The 27171-nt window shown below is 48.8% G+C and overlaps 1 protein-coding gene across 5 annotated transcripts; it reads right to left on the minus strand.

Moving 5' to 3' along the window:
- Positions 1-6088: 6088 nt before the first annotated feature.
- Positions 6089-23544, minus strand: ETV4 (ETS variant transcription factor 4). 5 transcript variants are annotated; one of them, XM_068919327.1, is made up of 13 exons: positions 23377-23544; positions 22976-23074; positions 22798-22894; positions 22614-22661; positions 17992-18045; positions 14784-14907; positions 14037-14195; positions 13387-13631; positions 11113-11187; positions 10939-11007; positions 9790-9959; positions 8624-8725; positions 6089-7983 (listed from the first exon to the last, which is right to left on the minus strand). In XM_068919327.1, exons 2-13 carry the CDS (start codon positions 23018-23020, stop codon positions 7762-7764), a joined length of 1410 nt encoding a protein of 469 aa, XP_068775428.1. In that variant the 5' UTR covers positions 23021-23074; positions 23377-23544; the 3' UTR covers positions 6089-7761. The 5 variants fall into 5 exon arrangements, with proteins under 5 accessions (XP_068775428.1, XP_068775431.1, XP_068775432.1 ...); XM_068919330.1 differs by having other exon boundaries at positions 6090-7983; positions 14037-14111; positions 23377-23537; XM_068919331.1 differs by having other exon boundaries at positions 6090-7983; positions 14037-14111; positions 22798-22891; positions 23377-23529.
- Between the last annotated feature and the right edge of the window lie 3627 nt (positions 23545-27171).

The following is a 27171-nucleotide window of genomic DNA, read 5'->3' on the forward strand; positions in this document are numbered from 1 at the left end:
CTTGACTTTCAAAAGGCAAATGAAAGATGTAAAATAGAAAAGGCAATGAAAGAATGTAAAATAAAAAATGTACATAGTGGAAGTCCCAACTGGGCAATAGTGAGACTTTGAGGTATTTCTGTTGCAAATTTGTTTTGTATTTGCTTCCCTAGCTTAGCTTCTTTCTGATTTTTGGTGGGGATTTTTTTTTTTAAGCCAGCAGCTGTTTTTTCTGTGTGATTTACTTCTTTTGGTGATGTAATTTGTCAGTAATATCCCTTAATGCATTTACAGAAACCTTCCTATTTAGATCTCAGCTATTGTGTGGGAATACCCAGCATCCACAACTAGACTGAGAAACAGGAATGCTGGCTTACAGACTGGCAGCACTCACACATTGTTTTAAGCACTTTTTATCTACTTTTTAGGCTCAAATGCCTCAGAGCAGTAACATTCTAATGTCGTCTGCTGTTTCTGTGTGTGTGTGTGGGGGGGGTTAGTTTGTTTATCTTGTGTTGTGCCAAAAAGTCTAAAAACCTGAAAATAAGCCGCCTGGTCCTAGGATAAAATGGCAAACATGCGCTTTGTTCTGGCAATACTTATATTAACCGAATAGCTATTGTGGCCCTTTGCTCCTTGAAAATGCTCCTTGTGCTCTGCTGGGAGAGATGCTTGTGTGAGCACTTTGTGCAAACGTGCCTGTCTGAATTAACTGGATTATCTAAAATGGTTAAAGAGCTGATCTTTGGTTCATTTTGAGTTAAAAGCATAGGACTGATCCCACAAATCTCTTATTTAAAGGTAGACGTTCTGCCAGTAGACATTCTGCCAGCAGAGGCCATATGTCTAGTCTGGAATGTTTCTGGAGGTGTTACATCACCATAGCTGCAAAAGTTTCCTGAATTATATAAGACACATATGTGTGCATGCTACCTGCGTGTGTCTCTGGGCCTTGCCATTTGCAGCTTTGGTTGTGCTGCAGATCCTGCTGATCAGGGGTGGAAGTTTTTGAAAACGTGCCACGAGGGGTTGTCCTGGCTCCAGCACCTAATCACACTGCTGCCAGCAAGGGCAGCCGCTGACCCCCTGGGCTCCAGGGGCTCTGCTTCCTGGAGCATTTGGCTGAGATGTTGAAACAGGCTCAGGTTGTAAATAGGAGGAAAGACGTTGACTGCCAAAGCTGGGGTTAACCTCATCCCTGCTGGCAGGGAGCAAGCTACAGGTAAACAGAGGGAAAACCAGGGATGCAGACAGGGTGAGAACAGCTAAACAAGAACAAATGGAAGGAAAAGGACTAGTGCTGCTCCCCCAGGAGGCAGGCAGCCTGAATCGGCTGTCCTGGAGGGATAGATGGAGACTCTTACCCTGGGCTGGGGCAGTACTAAGTGCCCCAAGCTACTGGTGCTTTATTTGATTCCCTCCCCCCCCCCCCAGGAGACCAAGGAGCAGTCTGACATACTGAATAGTTCCTCTGAGGACTTCTAAGGTGGCTGTGAACCTCTCCGCTCCTGAACAGTGCTGTGGCTTGCGGAGCATCTAATGCAAGCAGCACAAAGTAAGCGCTGCCAGTTCCTGCCCCCAGCTGGTTCCCCCTTGCCCAGCTGGGCCCTGCATCGGCCCCGGGACTGTGAATCTGGCCAACGGATGGAGCAAACAGCGCCTCGTCCCTAACTCTGGCAGCGTGTGCTGTAGGCCACTTTCCGCGTGTTAGCTGATTGTCACGAACAAAGGGTTCAGAGCAAAAAACCCCTCACTTAGGTGTACATACACACACTCACACACTCGTCCAAAATCAACCTTTTGCCCTTAATTCAAGAAAGATAAATATGATTTTTACAGCCAGCCCCACACATGTTCCATCTGTTAGAGTAACTACCTTAACCTCATTAATGGCCTTGTTACCAGAGCCAGTATGACAGCAGTGTGCTACTTACACAAAGGAGGTTTTGTTTTTCAGTAATTTGGTTTTCATGAGATTTCTGCAACAATTGCAGAAGGCTGTGATACTGAGCCATTAGCAGCTTCATGGAATTTCTCATTTATGAAAGTAATGTTCTTTTAGGCCAGCTGGGAATACAGTGAGTGAGTATCTAATTCTAGTAAATATGTTTTATATGTGTATGTTCTGTAACCTACATAAATCTTCTGGCTGGCCTGGCCAGGCCCCGGAGGTGGAGACGCTGGGCTGCACTGAGCTGGTTTATTCAGATTCAAAATGATCTCGCAGGTGGTAGGCCACTGGGTCTGTCCCAGCACGCCTCTGCTGTGCCAGCCACACTGAAAACCTTGCTGCCTTGCTGAACGTAGAAGTCTCCTGCTTGTGCTCAGCTTAGTTCCCCTTTGCTGGAAAACCTGGGCAAGGAGGTGGCCACGAGTTGCTCTGGGTCAGTCAACAGCAGATCACTGCAATACCTGGCTTCGCACCACAGCTCGGCTACTGCAAGACCAGGAAGGAGATGAGAAAACACCACTCTTATTTCAGAATGTGGATGCTTCGTTTCTACCATTTAGGTCTGCCACAGTGACAGTGTTTGAAAAGACTATTGATGGCAATCCAGTGTTAGATTTTCTTCAAGTCTAGGAAACAAGATTGTATCAGGAACACGGGGAGAAGCCTGAGAAAGTTTTGTGCCTCTTCTGCCCTTGGTTAATTGGAGAATTCACCAATGCCTTTAGTGCCTGGAGAGGCATTTAAGACTTAAACACGCGTGTGGGAGAAGCTTCCTCCTCTGCCCTACCCCCTACCCGTAAGCCGGGATGACTGCAAGTTGAGGTGGACTCACAGTGATGAAGTGGCTTTGGTTTTTATGTTAAATAACTTGAACAAGGCGTTTCTCTCCCACCCCTGTACTCATGTTCAAGCCCTTCTCTACAGATACGAACGCCTGGACCTCGACCTCGCTCTGAGGTAAGGTCACCAGGGATTCCCTGGCTACTTTGGCACCCAGGATTTGGGGCTGTTGCCAGCCATGGGGCTGCAGGCAGCTTGCACCAGAGGGACCCATGCTGAGGCCAGGGTTGCTGAGAAGCTCTGCTGTGGCAGAGGACCACGCAGGGGTCGATCATCACCCTGAGAACCACACAGGTGTCAGCCATGAGGGGGGGGGGAAAACCTGAGGACTACACAGGTGTTGGTCATCACCCTGAGGACCATGCAGGTGTTGGTCATCACCCTGAGGACCACACAGGTGTCAGCCATGGGGAGGTCTGAGGACCACACAGATGTTGGTCATCACCCTGAGGACCATGCAGGTGGCTGCTGCCAGTCTGTAAAGTGGAGTTCCTGGGCCTTGCCTTCCTGTTCAGTGGAGGAGTGGATGGGAGCAGTTCTCTGTCTATCTTGTCTAGGGGTTGCTGCTCTTCCTTTTTAGGGTCTTTTCTGTATTTAGTTAGGCTGATGGCTCAGGGATGGTGAGGGTGGAGTGTGCCCTCCTGGAGGGTGGCTGTGTCCTTGTGGTGTGTGCAGAGCTCATTCTGCCACAGCACAGACCTTGGGGGCCTGGGCACCCCCAGGTCCCACCAGCTCCTGGGCTCTGGCTGCTGGCAAGCAGGAGCCGGTGGCCTGGGGGAGGAATGGTGCTGATATGGTGTGGGGTGCTGCGGATGTCAGGAAGCGGGCAGTTCAGCGCTGGAGCTGCCCGGTCCTGCTGTGGGCAGCTTGTCTCAGCAGCTGCATCCAGCATCTGCCCTCTCATCGATGTATTGGCCGTTGAGGTATGGGGAGATCAATATTAACTGTACAAAATGGTCTCTGTGTTGTGGTAGACGACAACATTACTGCGCTTGAAATGCAGAGGAGGTGAGGGGAGACGTACGTGGGTGTTATTAGGGCCAATTCATTTATCGGAATGAATCTCCTGAGAACATCAGCAAAACCAGTGCTGTCCTTCCTGGGAGCAGTGGTGGCTCCGTGAAACCCTGCGAGGAGTCAAAGGCCCTGCTACTGCTGCCCTTGGAGCACCTACGCTGTCCTGTGGCTGAGCAACGTGCCCAGCCCGCTGCCCCGCGGTGTGAAGTGCCGACCCCAGGCCTGGCCGGAGCAGGCTTCCCTCACGCCTGGGGGCTCAGCCCAAGCCCAGGTGCACCAACGCTGCCAACCGGAGGGGGCTGCTCCCCCCGATGCTCCAGGCACATTCAAAAAAGGCAGTGTGCTGCCCCTCCTGCCCCCGCTGCAAGCCCTGGATCTGCAATTGAGGCTTTGCCTGGCCACATGGCATGAGCAGTCTCTGTGCGTGTGGCCCAAGAAGGACAGTCCCGTTCTCATAACTCTTTATGGGTTGAGTAGAGAATAGGAAGAGCATAAAGTAAGCTTTGCAGCTGCTGTTGTTCTTTGTTATCTCTAGTGATAGTTATTTCAGGGCATTAAATTTGTTGATACAAATATTTTCTTGTTTATCCTCAGCACATTGCATCAGAAAGTCCTGTAGCCCAGCTCTGGAGGTACTTCAGTTCTGCTTGGCAACCCCTTAACATTGGGGTTAATTCCTTTGTCCTAGACAGCAGCTCTAAGGGCACCTCTGGGACATGCTGTAATGTTACATGCTAATTATTTAGTGTGACCAGAAAGGAACTTTGCAGCATGAGCTGGGGAAGAGATTTATGGTGCTTCCTGCTGGGCTTTGCACTGCTGCTGCAGCAGGAGCAGCAGCAGGGCCAGGGCAGCAACAGCAACTGCTCTGGAAAACAGGAACGCTAGGAAAAACGACATTAGAAATAAGTGATTGTTGAGGATTTATTTCCAGCCGTCCCCAAAGCGTCATCATAAGCCAGCAGGATTAAACTTGATAATCCGTAAACAACGGTCAGAATGGGTGAAAACACTGGGTGTATTTGCAGGTTTGTGGTGAGAAGAACCCCCTCTTCCCGGGGCTTCCCCGGAGCCAACGCTGCCGCTTTCTTACCCGCCGAGAGCGGAGCGAAGCTGGTGAACTGGTCCGGACCTTCGGGTGAGCTTCACCGGTGGCGCGGGTGCCGGCGGCGCGGCGGGGGGTGTCGAAGCCCTGCGGGGCGAGCGGGAGGACCGCCGGGGCGGCGGGCGCTGGCGGGCAGGCGCGGCGGAGCCCGGCTCGGGCAGCCCTCCTCCTCGCACGCGCCGCAGGGGCGCACGCGGGACGGGCGCGGAGGGCGGCTTCAGCCGCTGCAGCTGGCGCCCTTGGTGTGGCCTCGGCCCGGCCAACGAGGAGCTTTTGCTGGGCCCAGCGACCTGTCGGGAGCTGTTTACTGCGCGCGGCAGGCTTACGGTGGTGCCAGGAGGAATGCTAAACTCTCACGGGGTTTCTAACCTTCGTAGTCTGGAAAGCAGCAAAATATAGCATCATCCTTTAAATCTAATTCTGCATTTACAAATCAAATATTTCATCCATGCTGCATCTAGCAGCAGCCAGCCTTGGACTGAATTTCTCTACTTCACCTGGTCTGTCTCTTGCTTTTCTAAAGCAGGGAAAAGTGCATTTGCAGCATTGCTGTAAAGAAGCCATTGCTTGCCCCTGTCCAGAAAGAACAAACCTGCTGCCAGCGCTCAACAGCCTCTCCTCTCACGCTGGCCTGCAGGCAAGTTGTGCATAGGGAGACTATTTCTAAGGGCTGTTGTTGATCCTAAACTGTCATTTATGAGGGCTTTTGTGGTAAAATTCTCAGACCCACAAGGTTGTCAACGCCCTGGAGAAACACCCCTCTTACCTTGGCAACGGCTGCTCGGGGAAGCGTGTAACGGGCACTGCTCCTGGCTAAGATTCAGCAGCGAATCACGAAAGGCAAATGCCAAAGGCTGGGAGCCTGTTAGCTTGGTACAAAAAATAGTAACAGTGAAAGCAAAACATTGCATGCTTTTAGTATGAAACTGGTGTGGATCCAGCCTGTGGAAGGAGAGCAGGACCCACCTGGGCTCTGTAGGTGGGCCCACCCTCTGGATTTAGGGGACTGTCATCACAGGGTGGCTGATTGCTTTGCACGTGGCTGGTTGTGAGCAGGTCAAGGGAGCGCAGTGTTCAGTTCTTGGACTATGTGCAGAAGTAGTCACACATCCTTGGACTCGAGCTACTCAAAGCTGCGAGCTGGTGCCAAGGAGATAAGCAGAGCAACCTCAGAACAGAAGGAAAGACTACCCGGGGCACTGGCCAAAGATATAGACCAATTTATTAATTATAGTATTTTTACACTCATAAATAATAAAGACTGATTATGCCAATGGGGATGTTCCCTCTGCCCTCACTCCTGAGACCCTGGAGAAAGCGTGCTTGCCTGCTGGGAGCAGGGCAAGGCAGGAGGACGAGGAGCGGCTGGGACCCCAAGCCTCTGGGGCAGCAGAGCCGGCTGCGCTGAGGATCCGACCTCTCCTCAGGCTGGCAGAGCTACTTTTCTTGGCCCTCATGCCTGGGAACAGGGCTGGCAATAGCTGTGCAGGGGAGAATCACTGGGGAAAATCAGGTTTTCATTGAACATAACTAATTCTCTCTCCAGGCAACCGCACCGGCAGTGTTGGCAGTGCTCTGCACTTGGTGCCTGGTGTGTCAAACTGAAGCAGCAGGGAGCAGGTGTTTGAGTAGCAGTATGGGGTATCCAAACAGCATCTAACTGGGCACATGTCTGGAGCTGCTGATTAAGAGTGAAGCACCTGTCAATAGGGATGTGGTACCTGTTAAGAGATTTTTTCCCTGTTGTGGAAAACCAGCTGAAGTCTAGTTAAGCTGTGCATGCTGTACTGGGCTGCAGAGATGGCCACCATACCACCGCTCCAGGACTTCCCTCAAACATGCAAACATCTGCAGAGGTTAAGTCTAAATTCAGATATTAAGAACTTTGTATGTTTTAGGTTATTTTGTAGAGTATGTCCTTAATACACCTCAGCAGGCCCAGAACGGGCAACACTCAGAGCCTAACAGGTCTTCACAAATCCTGAGGAAGTTTGTTGAAGAAGTTGCTGAGTTTGGAATAGCCAATGGCCAGAGACAGACCTCTGGGAGCCAAACACCATGAAGAACGGGTGGTCCCACTCTTTCTGCTTCCTGCAATCCCCCTGCCTGAAGGTGATGCTGGCTTTGAGCTGTGCCCCAGAGCACTGCAGCTCTGCCATTCCCCTGAACTGCACGTGGTGCCATGAGCACCTCTAATCCTAGCCAGTCCCTCAAGCTACCCTGCTCAGACAGAGCCCTGAGCACCAGTGAGCCCTGGCATGCAGCATGGTGAGCAGGGAGGCAGTAAGGCAGGAGCAAGCACACACAAAATGGCAAGTTTTTCCCATTCCTGTGGGGTGGTTGTTGGGGAAGGCACTGCAGCCCTCCTGGGAAGAAGGCAAGTCTACCCTCGTGGAGGCAAGTCTGTGTGGGTCAGAGCTGTCCCTTGCTGTGGGCTCGTTGTGCAAGGCTTCCAGGCAGGTCCTGGAAGAAGGGAGTCAGCAGCAGTGTCATGGCATCCTCAGATCAGAGAAAAAAAATCCAGTAGGACCCCCATCTCCTCCCTGGAGGAAGAGAGGGACTACAACAGACTCTGCTCTGGCCAGAGGCAGCAGCTACACGAGATGCTGCTGCAGCTGCAGCTCCGCGGCTTGGAAGTGGTCTGCGTTCTGCCAGACACGAGGGTCTTATCATAACGCACACCGGAGCCCTGATGTCTGCCAGCTGGTTATCCACAAGTGGACCTGAACCCTTTTCCTGGCCAAGGCAGGTATTCACAGTCTAGGGCAGCCCCTAGTTGGTCTTGGGGACATGCCTATGCTGATCCAGTACTAACCAAATGTCTCCTTATTTACACCCTCAAGGGCAGCACAGGGGGCTCTTAGCAGCGCTAATACGTGTAGCTTTTGCCATAAAGCTGTGGTGGTAGGCTCCCAAGGTCTGGCAGGTAAGAGGCACTCTCATCCAGGTGAGAAAGAGGCACTGTGTCCTCCTCGCTGATCTGCCGGTCAAACTCTGCCTTCAGGGTTGGCCGCTGATTGTCAGGAAAGGCCAGAGAGAACAGAGCTTCAGGCTCACACACAAACTTGTACACGTAACGCTCTCCAGCCACCTGCAGGGAAGAGACAAGCTGAATGTTGCAGGCACATGGGCAGTACCAGTGCAACACTCCTCAGCCAAGGAGAAGGCTTGCAAAAACATCTGGCTGCTCCAGCCCTCCCCCCGATACATGTTGGGGTTGCAAACCTCCTTATGCTGTCCTGCTGCTCTGGCACCCCTGGGAAGAGCTCCTGGGAAATGGTATGCTGCCAGCTGACTCAGTGTCACCAACAGTCCCTGACCAGTCTGTGCCATAACATAGCTACACTCGCAGTTGTCCCCTCCCGTGCCCTGGGTCTGGAGAGCATCCCTACTGCATGGGACCAACCCCTAGGCAGTGTCTCTTTTGCCCACAGTAAATCTGGCCAGCTTATATGTCCTTGCAGCTGAGTAAACTCCCACTGTCCCTCAACTGCGGACATACACAAATAAGAAAGAAATTGTCTCCCCTTTGTATTCTTTCCTATAGGCTGCCTGCATCCAGTGCCTTTACACCTTCCTCATAGGATTTTTCTCTGCCTATTGCAAAGATAAGTCCAGGAGAAGGAAAGCTCAGGAAGCCTGGCCAGCGCCAGCATGTTTTGTACCTTCATGTCACAAACAAGAGAAGTATCACAAAAGGCATAAAAACTCCAGCTGCTTTGCAAACTGACCTTCTGCATGATGCCCTTCTCATAATAGTAGCGGAGGGACCGGCTCAGCTTGTCATAGTTCATGGCTGGACGGTTCTTTTGGATACCCCACAGCCTGGCTACCTGTAGAATAAAGCACCAAAGCATGTGAGTGTCTCTGAATGCAGCCAAGGGCAGAAGAACACGATCCAGCTGATTCTCTTTTGAGGAAACACCACCACACCAAAGCACATGCAGACATTTACAATGGTTTTACAACAGAATCAAACCATAATTATTGAGCAGCTTTTAAAGAGGATGAGTAGAACCAATAAACTGTCCTGTATCACAGACAGGTATTTTCCTTGCCACTGCAGAGCTCATTTGCAGTCACCACCTCTCCTTGTTCTCCAGTGCTTTGAAAGCTTGAGGATGCTGAAGGACTGCTTGATCCTACGCTACCCTTTATCTGAAAGGATGAGACAAGTTTAGCAGGAGCCCACATACGAGAGAGCAGGTCCACTGGAAGACCAGCGTGCCTCTTCTTGCCACTAAATGGTTCTCAGCTTCATCTGTGAGACTGAAAAAATCTGTTGTAAATATACATTAGCTCAGCAAAATAACTCATCTGCACTGATGGTGCCCAGCAAGGCTGATACGAAGCAACAGTGCCAAATGCAGCTCTAACAGGGGTGAGACATGAACAGATATTCCAGACGCATCTCTCAGCTCTTGTCAGATATTATTGGGCTTTTTGGATCACAACAGCACTATAAATAACACCTTATAGTTAATAATCAGTTTTGATATCAAGATATTTTGAGTTTAGGACACAGTTTATTCCAGATTTTCAGGAAAGCTGTGTGATTACTGGGTGCGAAGCCCCACGTTGCAATGCTGGCCTCAAGTGGGGAGCGCGACGGACAGCACAAACCGCTGCACTGCGGGGAGCGAAGCGTCCCAGGAAGGGGAGGCCGTGGGAATATGACAGGCTGCATTGCAGAGAGCCTAAACTTAAAACCAGCCTTCATTAAACCTGATATTCGTGTCTCCCAAGTGTTTTGGCCTCCTCTGAAAACAGTGACTTGCTGAAGGTCTCACTGGCAGGCCAGAGCCTGCATGGGGTAGAGGAAGAACCATCTGGGCATCTGCAGCCTTGGAAATGGTGGCTGCTCCCCAGAGCATGGAGAGAAGTGAAATGGTGTCACCTCCTCTGGCTCAATGAGCTTGAACTCCATTCCTCTGCCAGTCCAGGCAATGAAGTGGGAATTGGTTGGATCATCCAGTAAAGCCACAAGGAATTGCCAGAGCTGGAGTGATCCCCGTCGCTGGTACGGTGGTCCTTCCCGGTACCCTCCAACTTCCTGCTTGATGTCTCCTGATGAGAACAAAAAAGGTGTCTCTAGTGATAACAGCCCTGCACCTTCTTTGCAGAGCTTCTGCCTTGTAAGAGACAGCTGCAAAGGTGAATAAGGCTGCGAGCTGCCCCAGGAGAAGCCACAGGGTATCTCAGAGTCTCTCAGCTCACATTTACCTAGGTCTGAGACTCTGGCTGCAAATTCGCAGCCCAGAGGACCAGATTAGCTTCATAACTTTTGATTCTAATTCTTGCTAACTATTTCAGAGAGAACTAGAACATGAGTTGCCTTGCTAGAAAAAACAGTGGAAGTGAAAGCTATCTGTATAAATGAGGAGAAAATGAGTCACTAGAATTTAAATTATGCTTTGTTATTACATGAATTTGAATTCAATTAATACACAATAAATAGAGACTGCATTTGTCATTTTGGGCTTAAATTAACCCTGGACTCATAGGTATAGCATAGGGTACAGGTGCACGGAAGAACCATGCTTGGGTGGAACCAGCCAGGCTGACTTGCAGGGACAACCGACTGAGGCCACCCCACTGGCACTGGGAAAGGGCAGTTAATCTGTCAGGAGTTTGAAACGCAGAGAATGTGGACTGAAGATTAAAGATGCTACCACTTGAGGAACTGAATATTAGCTCAAGTTACAAGAAAAAAAGGGACAGTTTCCAGACGTTCTTGGATTCAAATGCTGCAAAAAAGTATTTCACAAATGTTTACCCAGAATATTTCAGTTCACATAAGCTTGGGAGACAAATTCACCAGCAGCTCTTCCAAGATACAGCTCACAATCAAGCTGCTTATGCCAACTAGCCCATTTGCTGCTCCAAGACCTCAGCAAACGGGATGCCCAAAGGGTAGGGACAAACCGCTGCTAACACACCTGCACAAGCACTGTGCAATAAGCAGTGGGGACGGCAGTCAAGTGGACAGCCAAGAGGCTGGATAGCCCTATCTTACTCCCAAACTGGGAGCCATTCTTTCTCTGACCTTCAAGTTTTTCTGGAACAACGCAGACATCATCAGTGAAGGACCTCATCTGCTTGTCATAGCTGTAGCCTAGAGGAGAAAACAGCACTCGCAGTCAGAGACGCGAAAGGCTGGTGCTGAAGGGCAGCACAATGCAGCTGCAGGGGAAAAGGTGGCAGGCACCGAGCTTCTTACCTAATGTACCTTCTGTATTTGAATGGCATGGATAACCTTCAACATTCACATACATGGAAGGACAGCCAGGAACATCTACAGAACAATTAACAAAGTGATTTCACTGCAAAGCACACACAGAGGCAGAACCATCTTGCTCTCCAGATGTGGATAGGTAAGTGCAGCTGCCAGACCAACATCCGACTTAGGGCATTCCTAAAGGGCTAAAGACACACCAGATAACTTCCTATCTCTTGGCCCTCCCACCACAACTTCATCTTCATTTTGCTTCCTATCACAAATTACAGTGCTGTATCTCTGTGGTACTACCACACGGCTTCGTTCAGAGTAGCAGAGACGTGCTGTCCACACCCACGCTCCACTCTTAACAAAAATCTCAGAGAATAGGGTAAACTTATACGATACCTCTCCTTCATCTAAAACTTAGTTTAAGATAACTAAACTCTGCTACAGCTGTCGCAGGTGAAGAAGGCGTTGCGTTTCTCTGGGGGGCACTGACGACATTAGTAAACATTCAGCTGCTGCTGCTCATTACAGAGTGCGTCTCAGAAATGTCATTGCAGGTATTTTAAGTCCCACTGGCTTCTTCACATCAAAATAGGGAATTTTCATGAACAATGGAGAAAGCATAAAGGTTAAAACAATCTCAGTTTGAAAACAAACAAAGGATCTTTTTTAAGCTCTCTGTACAGGATATAGTGTTGCTGGGCACTGCAATTTATAGCCTCTGTATCCTGTGTTTTCTGACTCAAACCTGTGTTCCACCCATAGCTGAAATGGAAGCTGTAACTGGGAGCTTTGGAAAGATTTACCTTATGCTTCCCTTGTACTCTTGTGTTTGCCTTAGGCAGATATTTTGCTGCTGCTAAGGGCAGATCCGTCCACTGAGCTGATGGATTGTGCATTATTACAATCATAAACTATGCTCACAAAAGTGTTCTTCCATGGGGTGTGCGCTTCTGTCCCCTGTCTGGATAGAAGGACCCAGTGAAAGCGTGATATCAGCATGGCCACAGAAATGCATTCTGTACCCTCATGGGAGCTTTTTATTTGTGTATTTATTTCTTCTAAAGGAAAAAAAAAAATCAAAATGACCATTAACACACTAGGAAACCAGAAGCAACATGCCTGCTATAACAGGATACTGTGCAAGTGGTATCAGAGTAGCAAGAGTTTGAGTAGGTCTGCTGAAAAGTAACATTTATCCCTTGTGGAAAATAAGAGAATTACCCAGTCAGTCTGGTATCTAGAGAGCTCTCTTTGGAATTTATAGATAAACTCTTTTTCCCCATTGTGGTCCTCTGAAGTCTCTAATACCTGCTCTGTGCCCTGTTTCTCTGGGAAGTAGCAGGTGAGTTGTGCCTGTCCTTGGAAGCGACCAGTTTATTGCTAGCTGCACAAGTCCAGAGGAAAGGTCTGTTTGCTGAAAAAGCTGGTTTAGCTTGCAGTGCAACCTCCAAACCAGGGCATGGGCTCTCCCTGTCCACGACTTGCTGCACGGAGCGGCGCGCTGGCTGGCATCTCCAGCGCTGGCTGATGTCAGCTGCTGGCGAGGAGAAGGCAGCGGTGAAAGCTGACACCCAACAACCCGTCTGGGAGAGCAGCAGCTTCTGACGCCTCCATTTTGTGAATGAAATTCCTCCGCCTCCATTCAGGGAGAGACCGTGAGGTGCGGCGGTGCAGTCCCTGCCCCAGAGCCGCTCTCCCCCTCTACCAGCACGTGAAGGTCACCCTGTCAGCAAACCTCCTACTGCAGGCACTCACGACAGGCTTTTCTGCACAGGCTCCAAGACATTTGATTCCCTCCTTTCTGCTGCCGTTTACAGAAGGTTTTCAGTACAATTTCTTCAAAGCTGACCTCACTTCACTCCCTCTCTACCACCAGGCCACATGTCCCTCTGAAGGCATCTCCAAGCCTCCCCTCCCCCCCAACAGTCAATTATTCCCTTGTGAAAATGCGTGTCTTTAATCTAGTCTGAATTTGTTTAACATCACCTTCTCGCTCCTGTGTCTTGTTGAAGCTTCCCACTACCAGAAATTCCTTCCCAGAGCACGATACGGAGCAAGAACATGCTCCCCTCTGGGATGCCCTAAGTGGCCAGGACTGTTTGCATTTCCTGCTACACAGCCAGTTCACCAGGCTGCTCACACTCCTGAAGACAAAGCAGTACCGTCTCAAAGCCCCAAACCCACCACCAGTGGTTGTTCAGCCAGCAGCTCACTCACCCCCATCAATGCCTGGTTTGCACAGTCAGAGGAGCTAATTCTGCCTACCTGAGTCATATGCATAGTCGGTCTGCTCCTGCTTGATCACCACGGCTGCTGGGTACTGACGGCTGCTGCCCCCCTGGCTTGCCTGCTCGTACCGTGGGTCGTGGTACTCCTGCTTGAAGCCCTGCTGGGGGTACTGGAGGCAGGGCTCAGACACCTGGTGCTGGTAGGCAACAGGGGCTTCTCGGGCCATGCCCTGGGAGGAGGGGAAGGAACGGCACATCTCCGCAGGTGGCTGGTAGGCAGAACTAGAAGAAGAAAGAGGCTATGGGACGGCTGTTTCTTGACTGCATGGTCTGGACCCCAGCGCAGGACTGCTGGGGGGACCTCGGCCTGGTGGGGGGAGACTCTTATTAGGGATGCAGGAGCTACAAGTGCAGCTGGGCAGGGAAGGCACCCCCACCCAAAGATGTTTCTAAAGGCAACTACACAGCCCATTGTTTACCAGATCTGACGGGCTTAAGGGTATAGACTTCCTCTTAAAACCTGGGCAGCAGCTGTGGGTCCCAGGTACTTTGGGTGGGGGGGGGGGGGGAGAACTTATGGTTGCTGGAAACAGAGCTTTAATCCAGATACTGCAGCCCCTTCTCCCCAAGCCACCAAGGAGGGCAGTCCTTTTTGCCAGCAGCTGTCTCCTCCCAGCAGTCACTCACCTGTTTTCCATGAGGTATCCACAGCTGGAGGTGGAGTGGGGTGGCCCTGCGGGGGTCAGGAAGCTCCTGTCCTGCCTAGGGAAATGTTGGAGCCGTGACTGTATCGGGGTTCCTGGGTTGGGGGACTTGATTCCAACTTGTCTGGTTTGATCATAGGCACTGGGACAGTCAAACAGATATTGGAGCATTACAATTCTCCGAGAAGGACTTATGGCAGCACCCGGGGAGAACGCATCACAGGCAGATATGTTGTCCCCCCATCCAACCACCTAGACCAGAAGCAAAAAGCATAAACTCCTTCCTTTCTGACCACTGGTTGCTCCCATGCACAACAGCAATAACTGGAGAAGGAGTCAGTTCTGAAGAGGTAATACAACAGCTCAGGCAAATAGCTGGAACTGTGGGTGGTTGTGTCAGGGATTCTTGTAGGACAGATTTGGGAAAGAAAAGGAAGAAATGGGGAGAGAGAAGCACGTGACAAGTGTCAAGCCTGCTCTCAGCATCAGGGAACAGCACGAGGCAGGAGAAACAAGAGGCAGGAGCAGATCTATCTTATGCGGGGCTGACCTATCCGATCCAATAAACGGCAGCCTGAGCAGGATGCCACCAGCTGGTCCCCTGGTTAATTTGCATCATAGCACACCCAGCAGCCAGATCAGGTTGTTGTGATAGCACTTTATCATTAGATGATGCAGTACTACTTGTTTCATAGCAGCTCCTTTCCCTCCCCTGTGCAAGCTGTGTTACCTGGTGTAAAGGCACTGCTCGCCATTGCGGTACTGGAAAGGCTGCTTATGGCTGCAGGACAGCGTGGGGTCTGAGGGACTCTGGGGCTCCTTCTTAACCTTAGCAGGAGGACTGTGAAAAGCTACTGTGTGAGAGAAATGAAAGATCAAGTTAAAACCTTTCTTGTTTTTGGAGAGATGTTTACAATAGCCAACAACAAATCGGTTCAGATGCCACCACCTTGCACCTTGTTCAACTGGCTCTGAGGAAACAAAATACCAACAGGCATTCACTGGAGTTTCCTGAGCTCTGCCCTTGATTTAATAGGGTTCATACAGTACATCAGCCTTAAAGGAGCAGATCTAAGAGTGCTAATATACTCTGTGATAATCTAGAGCACTCTGAGAAGGATTTGGAGTGGGCAATTTCCTAAGCTGTTCAAGGCTGGAGCAGACATTTTCTGTCGTGTCACAAGGGGCAGCATGCATGTATTATAGTTTTCAACACACGAAAGCAAAGCTTTTCATGACTTGTTTCAGGTTTATACTTCAGCACTCAGGAAAAAGGCCAGTCACTTCTACAGGAGACTGATTCCTGGATGGGAGGCTGCCAGCTGGCACTCAGCAGCTGCCAATATCATTTCCAAATATAGGTTTCCCACCATTGAATCTCTTCTATGCTAACAATCCAGCATCTCTGGAGGTAGGACTGGGGAAACCTCTTAACCCCTCTGCCTATCCAAAACTCAAGTGATGGAACAGGAAAAAGAGAAATGGCTCTGCCCCCATTTTCAGTGCACTAGTCTCTGGTCATGGCCTGATGCAGATGAGGAGGACTATTTCTGGGCTGGTTAGAATTTCATGAGTAACAAATGTGGTTTGCAGTTTGCAGCACTAGGAAGTAGGATGTGGGTATTATTACTTCTTACACTTAATTAAATCAGTGAAGGAAGTTTTGCTCCCTGCTAGTTCCTTAGAAAAGCTTACACTGGCTGAAGGACACATTAAGCATCTTATGCCTTTGCCTCTGAGCTCTGCTACTGCTGTCAGGTCACTGGACTTAGAAAGGAAGGTAACCTGAGAAAGGTTCATAGATCTCAGCTTGTTTTCCAAACAAGCAGGAGACCTGCCCTCTGCATCAAAACTGTGAGCTCTTAATAAGGCCAACTCTGGTCCTTGCTTGCCTTGCTGAACATCCCACCTCTTCAAGCTGACACCATGCTGCTTGCAGAGTGGGATGTTCAGAGCTGTGACTACTGTTTTAAGGGAGGGAAGTTATCGCCTGATCTGTGAATAGCTCGGACTTTTTCTGGGTTTACTTCAGCACTAACCTGAATCACAGGCACACCTGAATGTATATGCAGCAGCCATCCCCAAGCCACCTCTCTCTGCATGCACAGGGCTAGTTGTCCCTTCAGAAGCACTGCAGCAGGCAGCCACCCACAGGGCTGGGGAAAGGACTGCAGGTGCCTCTCTGAGCTCAGGATGTTATGGCCACTTTCTATTGCCTACCGCACCCCCCCCCCCAAATTAACTTCTCAACATAGGAGAGAAAAACCCCAAACCTCATTCCTTTTGCCTGCCTTGGGTTTCAAGCCCATCTTCAATCCCTACCTCATTCAAGGACCCAAAGGAATCCAAACAGCCTGACAGAAATCAATATGAATATATCCTGTTGTTTCTGGCTCTGGCTTCTGCTCGGGGACAATCGGGTGTCCCATAGCCAGGCCTGAGGCTTCTATCAATCCTAGCAGAGTTCACCAACAGCTCTTGACACCATCCAGACAAGATGGGCGTGAGTTCACCCTCTCAGTGGGCCTGGCCCCCTCTTGGGATGGATTTGGTATCCTAAGCCTGACACTTCTGCATCTGTGCAAACAGTCCTGGCTCAGGGAGGAGTGGCAAGAGAAAGGGTCTTTCTGTGCCTGGAGCATCCCTTCCCCTTCTGTCTGCAGCAGCTCTTTTCAATGTACAGAGTAAACAGATATATAGAACCAGACTAAAACTGCTGATGTGTCAACTGAGCCTAGGAAAAAAAAAAATTTGCTCTGTCCAGTACACTGAACTCCATTCAAGCCTCAAGAAGCTAAATGTGCTAGGAGCGGCCAACTCTTTCCGGCCCCTAATAGCTGGAACAGGCTATCGCATTACAACTGGCTCATTCATTCAGAGTGAAACATGGGACCAGCCCTCTCCTCAGCTCCAGGTCAAAGAGAGGAAGAAACAAATCGTATGACTCAGAGCAAGCCCAGCTGTGCTGCAGAGCCAAGTCCGGGGAGGGAGGTACACAAGAACCATCAGTAAAAGCACTTCGTTTTAGTTTTCATGGAGAAAAACAACAAAGGAGGAAGAATACTGCTCCCTGCCAGGCGGAGAGGGGCATTGTTGTGGAAAGAGCCCCAAAGCTAACTGCAACAGCTTTAAACGCACATCTCTGCTCTCAAGGAGCTGCCAGATGTGAACATGCCCAGGGAATGGTGAGATGCCTTCCTGTGGCCTTGACATGCCTGTCGAGATCCAGGCTTTGGCTTCCTGCAGCGGCTTGCAGCGTACGGCTATTCCAAACCGTATGAATTTCAGACCTGGAGTCAGGGTCAGCCCTGCATCAGCTTCCATGTGAAACGGTGGCGTGCAGTGAGGACAGGCCAGCACGGCAAGGGCAGATGGTGCTGCATGGCAGTTGCATGAAGGCTCCTGCGCAGATACCTGCACCCGTGCAACAACGGGCTCCTTTGCAGAGCGGAGTGCTTTGACCAGCACTCATAGCTAACGGCTATGGTATAATTCGCACATTTTTGTGCAAACACGTGCAATAGTTTTGCTAAGAACAGAAAGGTCAGGCTGGCCAGCACATCTCTTCAGGGGGACTATGCCCTCACACCGTGGGGTGCAGCAGACAGGGCCACGGTCTCACGGCTCTGGGGGGGGGCAATGCCACAAATTTTACCTCTGATTGTCATAGTAATGCTTTTTTCTGGCATTTTCAGGGATGCCTGATTATTCACACACACGGCAGCTAGAGTACACATTCTTTGAAACCCCTCAGCATAAGCATTTGCACTGTCTGGGCATGGACAGTTAGCCTGTTTTTTGGTCACAGTCCCAACAACATAGGAACAAAACGAGCACCTGGGCCTCGCTGTGTGCCTGTGTCTCCCTCAGGTACCCGTTTGGGGCCAGGGTATCCTGCCCTCCTCCCTGGAGGCGCGCACTCATCCCCTGCTACTTACAGTTCTCCGAAGGAAAGTCAGGCACAAATTGCTCATCGCTGTCTGGAACCTGAGCTGCCGGGGGAGCAGAGAGAGAGGAGAAAAATTAGACTGGGCACTTTGCACGGAGTAATTAACAGTAAGGCAGAAATAGGTCTACGCAGGGAAGAGCTGAGCTTTCTGCTGGGATGCACTTTAGTGACTAGGGCTAGTTTCCTTTTGGGATTAATGAATCTGGTTCCTCTGCCTGCAGATTTGCCCCTTATCAGCCTACAGTTTTTCTCTCTCACCTTGGAAATAAAAAGGACAACAGCAAGTTTATTTGCTCAAGGTTCACATTTTTTTCTTAGAAACATAAAATGCAGGAATTTTTAAGCATTTAGCATAGCAAGAGCAGCTACCAACTGGTAAACCTGGCAAGGCTATGTCAAGATGATGAGAGGAATGGGAAGCACTTATGCTTTCATATAGAAGCCATCCTTGCGGTAGCTCCAGAAATAGTGGCTAAGCTAGTGGAATGAGCTACAATTTGTAAATCAGCAAAAGAAACCTGGTAGAGGGAAAGGCTGATTAATAGTGCCTTGCATGTCGGTATGGTTTTGCAAACAGGAAATACAAGAGGAAGCGCTCATAGAAATCTGACTGCAAACAACTGCTACTCCCCTGCAAACCAGTGCAGTAAAACCCATTTCTTGGGGACCTGCCTTGTGGCCGGCACTGTCAGCACCACTCCAAGAGCGGCAGCAAGGTCTGAGGTGTCTGAATGCTTCACAGACTGTCTAATAAAGACATCTGAAACACCCCAGACCTTGCTTTAGTTCTTTGAACAGCCTGCCTCACTGGAACGAGATGTTGCTGGATGTGATAAGCAGTGAAAGAGTTAACATTAGCATCTCAATAATGTTAACAAGCTTCAGGCTTACTGCCTCCTTTAGACAAGCTGGAGAGGCTCACTTGCATTTATCTGCTGGCATGGAAAGCCAGCAGCACACTGTTTATACATTGATGCCTCCTCACAAACCAGGGAGTTCTATTCATTAATTCTGATTTACTTGAAAGACTAGACTTTGCCAAAGCTGTAAAGCCCTCATGCATAGGGATTCCCATAGCATCTAAAACAGAGACACTAGGCGAGATAAGAAATCCTACCTCAGTGGGCTGCTCTGCTTTCTAAACCTACAGAAAATCAAATGGTGGCAATGACCTCTTTGGGTAGCTCTTTGCTCTCCTCTACAGTGGTCCTCGAGTTGGTGGTTGTCAGACAAGTTAGAGATGTAGCAAGCTGCAGTCCCACCTTGTGACCGCATGCAGAAGGCATTACCACTACCATCAACGTGGCAGATGGGCGCGCATGGCAAAGGCCTGTGCCTCTGGAGAAGATCCAGCACTCAAACATTGTTGCGTGCTGACTTATCTGATGACATCCATAGCATGCAGAGAGTAGAGCTCACCAGTTATTTTAAAGAAGTGTCCTGTCTATTGGGTGATGACCTGGGTTACAGGTCACTCATGCAGTAGCTTCAGCCTCTTCCAAGGACACAGCTCGGCCACTGGTTCTCAAAGGAATTTTAACTGCATTAAATACAAATCTTTTTCACAGATTCTAACTCGCTACACGCATGGAAGACAGTCTTTCATTAAATACGTCACAGTATGTTTTGTCACTTCTTAGAGTAAACATTTTAAATCAAAATTTAAAATATCAGAATTCTTCTTGCTGGGATGCCTATGAAAGACATAACAGTGGCTGGAGGCTGGGGAAGACTGGCAGCGGTGTCGACCCTTATGGCATTGTTCTCTAATTCCTTGTCTGTCTGTACCTAACTGCTTGCCTTTTCTCATCTCCAGCTCAGACTGTTCTGATTGTACATTCATTCATAGCCCATACCCGGGCTGTCCAGATGCAATTGCAAAATATATGATAAAATATAGTGAAATCATGCAATAGAGGAAAAAGAATATAACTCGCCCTCTTCACCAGGGGGTTGACTCAGAAAGATATACAGACATGTCACAGAGACATTACTCCAACATGCAGACTGGGATTATGCAGCCTATAGTGCTGCTAGACAGTTTGGACACAGGAATTTTAGTATACGTGACACATCTTCTTCTGTTTATATCTCAGACACGTAGGGTTTGGTTACTAGTTTTTTTGGTTTCACAGAGGAGTCAGCTACAGATATTCTTTGCCAGTCCCTGCTTTCCTTACTTGCCAAGAGAAGCTTTCACCAACGTTGCCCTCAGATGTTCATAGCCGGAACAACTCATTCAGATTTCCCAGCTGTAGCTTTAACTGTGCCAGGGTACCCCATTGCACAGGATGGTTTGCCCCCATCTTCCCTTTGCAATACCTACAAAAGCAGGTCAAAACGGTGCTCTTGGACAGCCTGCCACAGGACACAGCGTGGCTGAAGCCCATTTCTCATAATCCCATCTTTAGACAACGGGAGACAGAAAGCGGAGATCCAGTCCAGCTTTCGCCTTGGCAGCGGCAACAACTGCATTTATTTATAAGTACCTTAAATTCTGCCCCATCACAAAGGAAAAAGGGTTAAGAAACCTAAAGGCACACTACCCTGCTATCAGAACCACATTACTAATCAGAATTTAGCCTGTGTTTTGATACACAGCTATTTCTCCGTTACAGAGCCTGCTTTACATTGTGGCTCCAGCTCAAGGCAATCCCCTGGCATTACTGTGCTTCCCCAGCCACATTCCTTAACACAGCTGTGCATCACTGTCCAGCTGTCCATGTTCCCCACCTTCGCACCTTGCTCAGATGAATATGCCTCCATTTCCACATGAAAAGCCTACTAAAAGTCCCAGCCTTCCACCAAAGTGGAAAGATCTAATTATCCTCTAGCAACCTACATTTTCTTATCCTTTCTCCCACTGAGGCCAAACAAGCCTAGACATACTGGCACCTCTTCCCCACAGGGATGCTCTGGGACTCAGCTGCCCCAAACAGAAAATGAAGATTGCAATGCATGCTTGCTAGATGTGTTGTGAGGACCAATTCATAGAAAATGGCAAAGTTCCTAAAAAATCTTTGAATGAAAGGTGCTATAGAAATATAAAGCATTAATACTTATAAATAGCAAATAAAGAAGTCTGAACTCAGAGGAATGAGAAGTTTGTCCTGTCCCACAGGATGAAAATGACAGCTATTAGGAGAACAGATTTTTTTTTTCTCTATCCAACACTGTAGTCACTAAGGAATTCTTTGTGGAATTGGAAGGTATTGGGTAGGAAATAAAATTTTTTTGTTCCTACATTTTTTTCTAGAGTTTGCATTTATTAATCATGTAATAGCAGGTTATCTCTTTCCATTCAGCGTTGTGAGACCGTAATGTGGCTTCCTTTCACCCCATGATAATTATGAATGAATGCTACAAACACTCTGCTACAAGCAAACATGTGGCAAGCAATTCTATGTAAAGTCTTTGGATAAGTGAGAAAATTAAAAATATTAAATCAAGCATTAGAAAGCCTAAAACTCAAAATCTACCAGAACCCCATTCTGAAGCAACCTTGTCTTACTGGCAGCTCAAGGTTTTTGATGTTTTAAGAGAAGCTAGTCTAAACCAAATGAACACACTCAGCACTTCTATTAGATGAGCAGCAATTAATACCTGTTTTTGCCCTGTGATGCAAGCTAGATTAGTATTTTAATCCTGAAACAGCTTCCAGGTATTGCTTTTGCCTGCTTACACTCCTCACACTCCTGAATACTGCCCAATCAAAAGCATTTCTTCTCAACTTGAAATGAATATAAGACATTCGTTTGATTGGGTTTTTTTTTAATAATCTTATTCAGTTTGCAAATACCTTTTTTGGAGGCTTTATACTCTAAAGAATGATTTGATGGATTGTCCTTTACTAGTGGTAAAATTAGGGGAAATAACTTTGCTCAAACTACCATGCATATTCTTATATTCTTATTGTTGTTAAACATTTGTTAAGTGTCAATATCACAGTAATTTTATATTTATCAAGATTCTATACCGGACAATATATATTGAATCTTTCAGAAGATGGGCTGCTTGCAGTGCTGGAGCTAAAGCAAATTCAGCAGATTGCTTAAAACTATTTTTCCTTTGAATTAATGGGACTCTTCGGGATTTGAAATTTTCTCTTCCTTGAGGTCAAAAGGCAAAACGATTTAAGCATCAAAACTGAATGGTGTGTTGAAAGACGGTGAAACTCCAGAAAGGTCCCATCAGAGAATTAGCTTTAAAAAAATTGTTAAGAGCAGCATTTTATTCCTCAAATTAAAAGAGTACTTTATCATTTAAGGAATCCTCCGTGTTTTGGCAACTAACAAAGATAAGTTGCAAATTAGCACAAAATCCCAGCAGTTGCAAGTGGAGGCTGAAAGAAAAATTTTAACTAGGAAAATGGGCTAACAGCCAAGTTCCATTCATAAGCAAATACCCAGCACAATAGTGCGATTCATGATCCTTCATTTACACAAGCCAGAGGTTGGCAAGGATGAACAACAACAAAAAAAAATTACTGTTTGGTGCTAGGTAAACAAAGCAAAGGAAGAATAGAACAAACACCAAGAGACAAACGACTGAAAGAAAAAACAAAAACAGAACGAAACAAAAAAACCAGCAGAGCAAGGGGAAGGAGCCTACCTTCTGTCAGCCAAGTCTCCTGGAACTGGCTCAGATCCTGGAAGAGGTCTGCGGGAGAAGAGAGTTTCCTCAGCGGAGCGCCGGGGACGGGCGGCGGGATGCTCCGCCGCTGGCGGCGCCGGGCGGGGCGGGGGGCCCGGTCCCTGCCCAGAGCCCTCTCCGCCCCCGCCGCCGCCGCCCTCACCTTCCGATTCCTGCGCCGGCGGCACCCCTGGGGCCGCGGGTCTCCTCCGAGCGCCCGTCTGAGCTCGGCAGCCGGGAGCCGCATGGCCCGGCGGCTGCTGCGGGGAAAGAGATCAGCCCGGGAGGCCCTGCCGGGAGGGGGCCCGGCCCCGGCCCCCCGCGGTGGGGCCGCCACTCACCTGCGGCAAAGTGAACGGCACCTGCTGGTCCAGGTAGCCCTTCATGCTCCCGACCGTGCGCTACCTCGCGGCGCGGAGCTGCCGGCTCTCGGCGGACACCTGCGGAGGACACACGGGGCGGCTGGCGGCGGAAGCGGGCCGGGGGCAGCGCCCGACGGGGCGGCCCCGCGCAGCGGCCACCACCTGCCGGAGCCAGCGGCCGCGGCGGGACAACGCGCCCTCGCCGCCGCCGGGCCGGCCCGCGCCGCGCAGCGGGGGGCGGCGATCGCGCCGCAGCTTCCGAAACTTGGGCGACGAGGCAGGACGCAGTGCCCGGCTGCTGGCCGCGATGGAGAGTCCCGTGGGGACGGCGCCCCCCGCACGCCCGGCCCGGCCCGGCGCGGCGCAGCCCCCCGGCTCACCGGCGGCGGCCCGCGGCCCATGCGGAGCCCCGGCGCGCCCCGCCTCGCCCGGGCGGCTCAGGCCGTTGTGCGCCCGGGGGCGGCCTCCCATTGGCGCATCGCCTCGCTCACGGCTCGGCTCTCTCGCTCCTTTGTTTCATTGACTTTGTGAATGGAGCCCTGGGCTGGGACACGCCCGCCAATCCCAGCTCTTTTTGGCCCTCACCCAGAGAAAAGTGGGAGTTGCTTTAGCCTCCAGGGCCAATCAGATAGCAGCACTCTGGGATTCATTCAAGAACGGAGCGCCCATTCATAAAAAAACTCCCGAAGTTCATTCATGAAATCCTGTAAGGAGCTTGAACTCCACCGAGCGTGCATGGCCCAAGTATGCGCAGCTCACTCTCAGACTTCCACACAGAACGACACACCACTAGGCCTATCAGCTCTCATACGCACTGGAGTAATTTTAAAACAGCCTTTAAAAGATCTTCACTCCTGCGCTCAGGAAGTTTTTCAAGTTTCAACAAGATTTTGAAAAATCTCACTTATGCGTCTGGAGATAAAGTAATGAAAGCTAGCCCTGGCTACCAAAACCAGTTTTACTGTATAAAACTAGTTTTACTGTTATAAATATTAAGGGACAAGAACACAAACATCTAGTATCTGAATTTGCACACCATAAAACTGTTTCTGCATGTTTGTGTGCAAACTAGCTGCTGCCTCCTGTTTCATGTGCACATATGGTGCCCTGTCAGCTCTTTTTTTTTTTCTTCCTTTAAAGTTCCATGATCATATTTAATGCTTGCTGGTCCTATTTTTCCTACAGAAGTATCAGTAACTGTAGGAATCTGGTTATTATAAGATAATCATTATTGGAATTTGATCTCCTAGAAGATAAATGGATATTTGAGAGAAAAAGAAGGAAAGGGGAACGTAATCCCTAATGCTAAATGGAAGCTCTACAGTTTGACATAGTTTCTCTGTAACTAACACCATCAGTGCAACACACTGGTATGTTTATTAAAAAAGGGGTATCTGTTATGCAGAATAATATGTTTAAGAATCCAGTCCATTATATATTGTAATCCTTCTGCTAAAGCATGCGGTGGCTCCAATGTTACCAGGACCTCACACTATCAGGAAACTTTGCAGAAATACAGTTCTGCCCTGTCTATGGGAACAGAATGAACAAAGTGCTAACTCTCAGGCAGTTTACAAGCAGCAACTGCTCCCACCTTCCCAGACATTGCAAATAGATGTTTTAATGCAGCACTGGAATATTAACTCATGCCTGACTTATGAAAATCACTGAAGTATATGAGTAAATACTCTGGATATTTGCTGTTTTAATGAATTTGTGTCTGTTGTGTAAATTTTGTAACAACCAACTCAGACCATCAGTTTTAATCTCATTTTATAGCAGAGCTAGAAGAGAGTACCTCTCCCTCTTAGGTTGTTGTTGTGCAGCTTATATCTTAAATGTCTTACAGAGCTTAACAGTCAATAGATAATCATACTTAGCAACATATCAGCTTGTCTCTTAGTTATTAGTGCTACATTTCCTGGGTGAGAGAGAATGGAACCTTTGTTATTTCATATCTGATTTCAACGTATGGATGTGCTCTGAACTCTAAACCGGATGGGATTTTCTACAGTAATATTTGTTTACTTTAGAATGTTCTCATCTCCCATGCAGCTGGTAGCACCAGAACGGCTGATGTAGGATGGGCCTTAAGCCTCAGCAAGGCTGTTTTTTCACTTCCCTATCTCTGTAAAACACAAATACCCCTTCCAACTTTCTTTACTGCTGTCAAGTGCATAGACGCTCAGAGGCATCAAGAATGAGAGGCTACACAGACACACACTGGAATGTAACTCCATTGACATCAGATAACCTAAGGAACTAACAATGACATAGCAAGCAGATGAAGCCCTCTACTTCAAAATACATAAATCTTCCAGTTCTCTTCAGCATGCATTTCCTTGCACACCGTTGTGCTAATCCCTGCAGGTATTTTCTTCATTGCAGCACATGCATTAATTCAAAATAAAAGTAGAGTACTCCCCATGTCTCCTACCAAGTCAAACAGAATATCAGGTTGTTTCCACCTACAGCTGCTCCTGCATTGTAAGCTGTTTGCGGCCTGGATTTCTGCAGTGTTGCATATAGCACAATGATCCTCTATGAAGTTAAGACTTCTAGCTGTGACTGAGCTAGAAATAATGACTAATGTGAGACAGCAATGCTAATCCTTCCTACCCCTGCAATGTCTATCTGCTCAGATAACACACTGGAAAGTGCAGTGGGGTGGAGGTGCTTCACCTTGTTCTACCTCATTTATTTTAAGCCTCAGGCCTCTCACTTTCAAGCACCTGAAACTACTGGCACTATGGGAGCAGCATGCGTAATTTACTGAGGAAAAATAATCTATGTTGTATTCTAGCAGTAGTACAGTGAGATACAAGCACTAACTGTGCCTTCTGAGCTGGGGCTGCTGTCTTGCAAGGACCATGAGGATAAAGATGTTTGTGTTGGGGAGAACAGGAAAGTGGGAGAAATGCATGGAGTATTATAAGGTAAATAATGTAGAGTTTAATTTTGTAATTTTAATTTAGTTTTTATGTAACTTCTATGATTTTCTGAACTGCTAGATTAAGAAGCAGTCCTAGAGGCTGGCATGTATTTCTACCATGTTTCCACCTTTTCATTTTTGCTCATTCCTCTGTCAGTGCAGGCCTTGCTACCTCAAATACCTGGACATTACCTGCCTGTTTCTGACATAGGCCCTCGCTGCCATCTGTTCTGCAGTTCTTACCTACACATAAACTTATTGTTCATGATATTCCAACAGTACAAATCAGAGTATACCCAAGACCTAAGCATTCAGCAGCACATTTCTCCACGTGTGAATGCTCTTCACAGTCACTAGGCAGCAGCGAGAAAGGGGTTACAGTTTTGCCTGCTGAGTGGAGACAGGTGGTTTCTTTAGCCGAGCTCCACAACTGCACGCACATTAGCAAGTAGGTGTTGACAGTCTGTACTTTTCACACCAGTGAAGGGCAGAAAACTGCAACTTTACATGCTGCAAAGTCCTGTCCACTCCCTTCCCCCACCCATGCTGGCTAGAAATGCACAACCCCTTGAAACACAGAATACTCCTTGCCTGTGAAGACTAACTCAAAACTTAGCTCATTTTACAACAGTTTCTGTTAACATCACATCCAGTTCCAGAGTACAACATTTTCAGAGGACTGCGGGAAAGAATTCTGCACCCAGGAGTGGAAAGACAAATGGGCAGTGAAACGAGAGGTGGACTAAATCCAGAACTGCCTTCTCAGCCCCGGCTTCACCCCTTCCCCACAGGGAGTGTATCTTCAGCTGCAATAAGGCAGAAAGTATTACATGGATGGGCAGCTTATGTGCTGCCTTAGCCTTTTTATAGAGCTTTTCCCCAACTATAATTTGCCACATATTCTAATCCTTTCCTGCTTTGCTGGTATTTGATTTGGAGACATGTCAGCCAAAGGCACCAGCAAGACTCAGCTCCCCGGTGCACAGGTAGTACCCCAGCACGGGGTGGGTGCTGAACCCTGCAGGGCCCGGTGTGCAAGGATGCCTCAGCCCTTCACTCAGGCTGTCCTGCAGTGTTCAGTAAGGCCTAGGGACTGTCATGATGGGGCTGTTGGCTCTAGCAGGCCTGGCTTTCCCTACTTCTTTCAGGAAGCGCGAAGGAGAGGGACCGCTGGAGCCAAATGCGCCTCCGGGCTTTGAATCCAAACTGCACAGAGAGGGAGCCAGGCAGGAGCATTTCACAC

Source organism: Struthio camelus, chromosome 25 (genome assembly GCF_040807025.1).
Source record: "Struthio camelus isolate bStrCam1 chromosome 25, bStrCam1.hap1, whole genome shotgun sequence".
Lineage (NCBI taxonomy): Eukaryota > Metazoa > Chordata > Aves > Struthioniformes > Struthionidae > Struthio > Struthio camelus.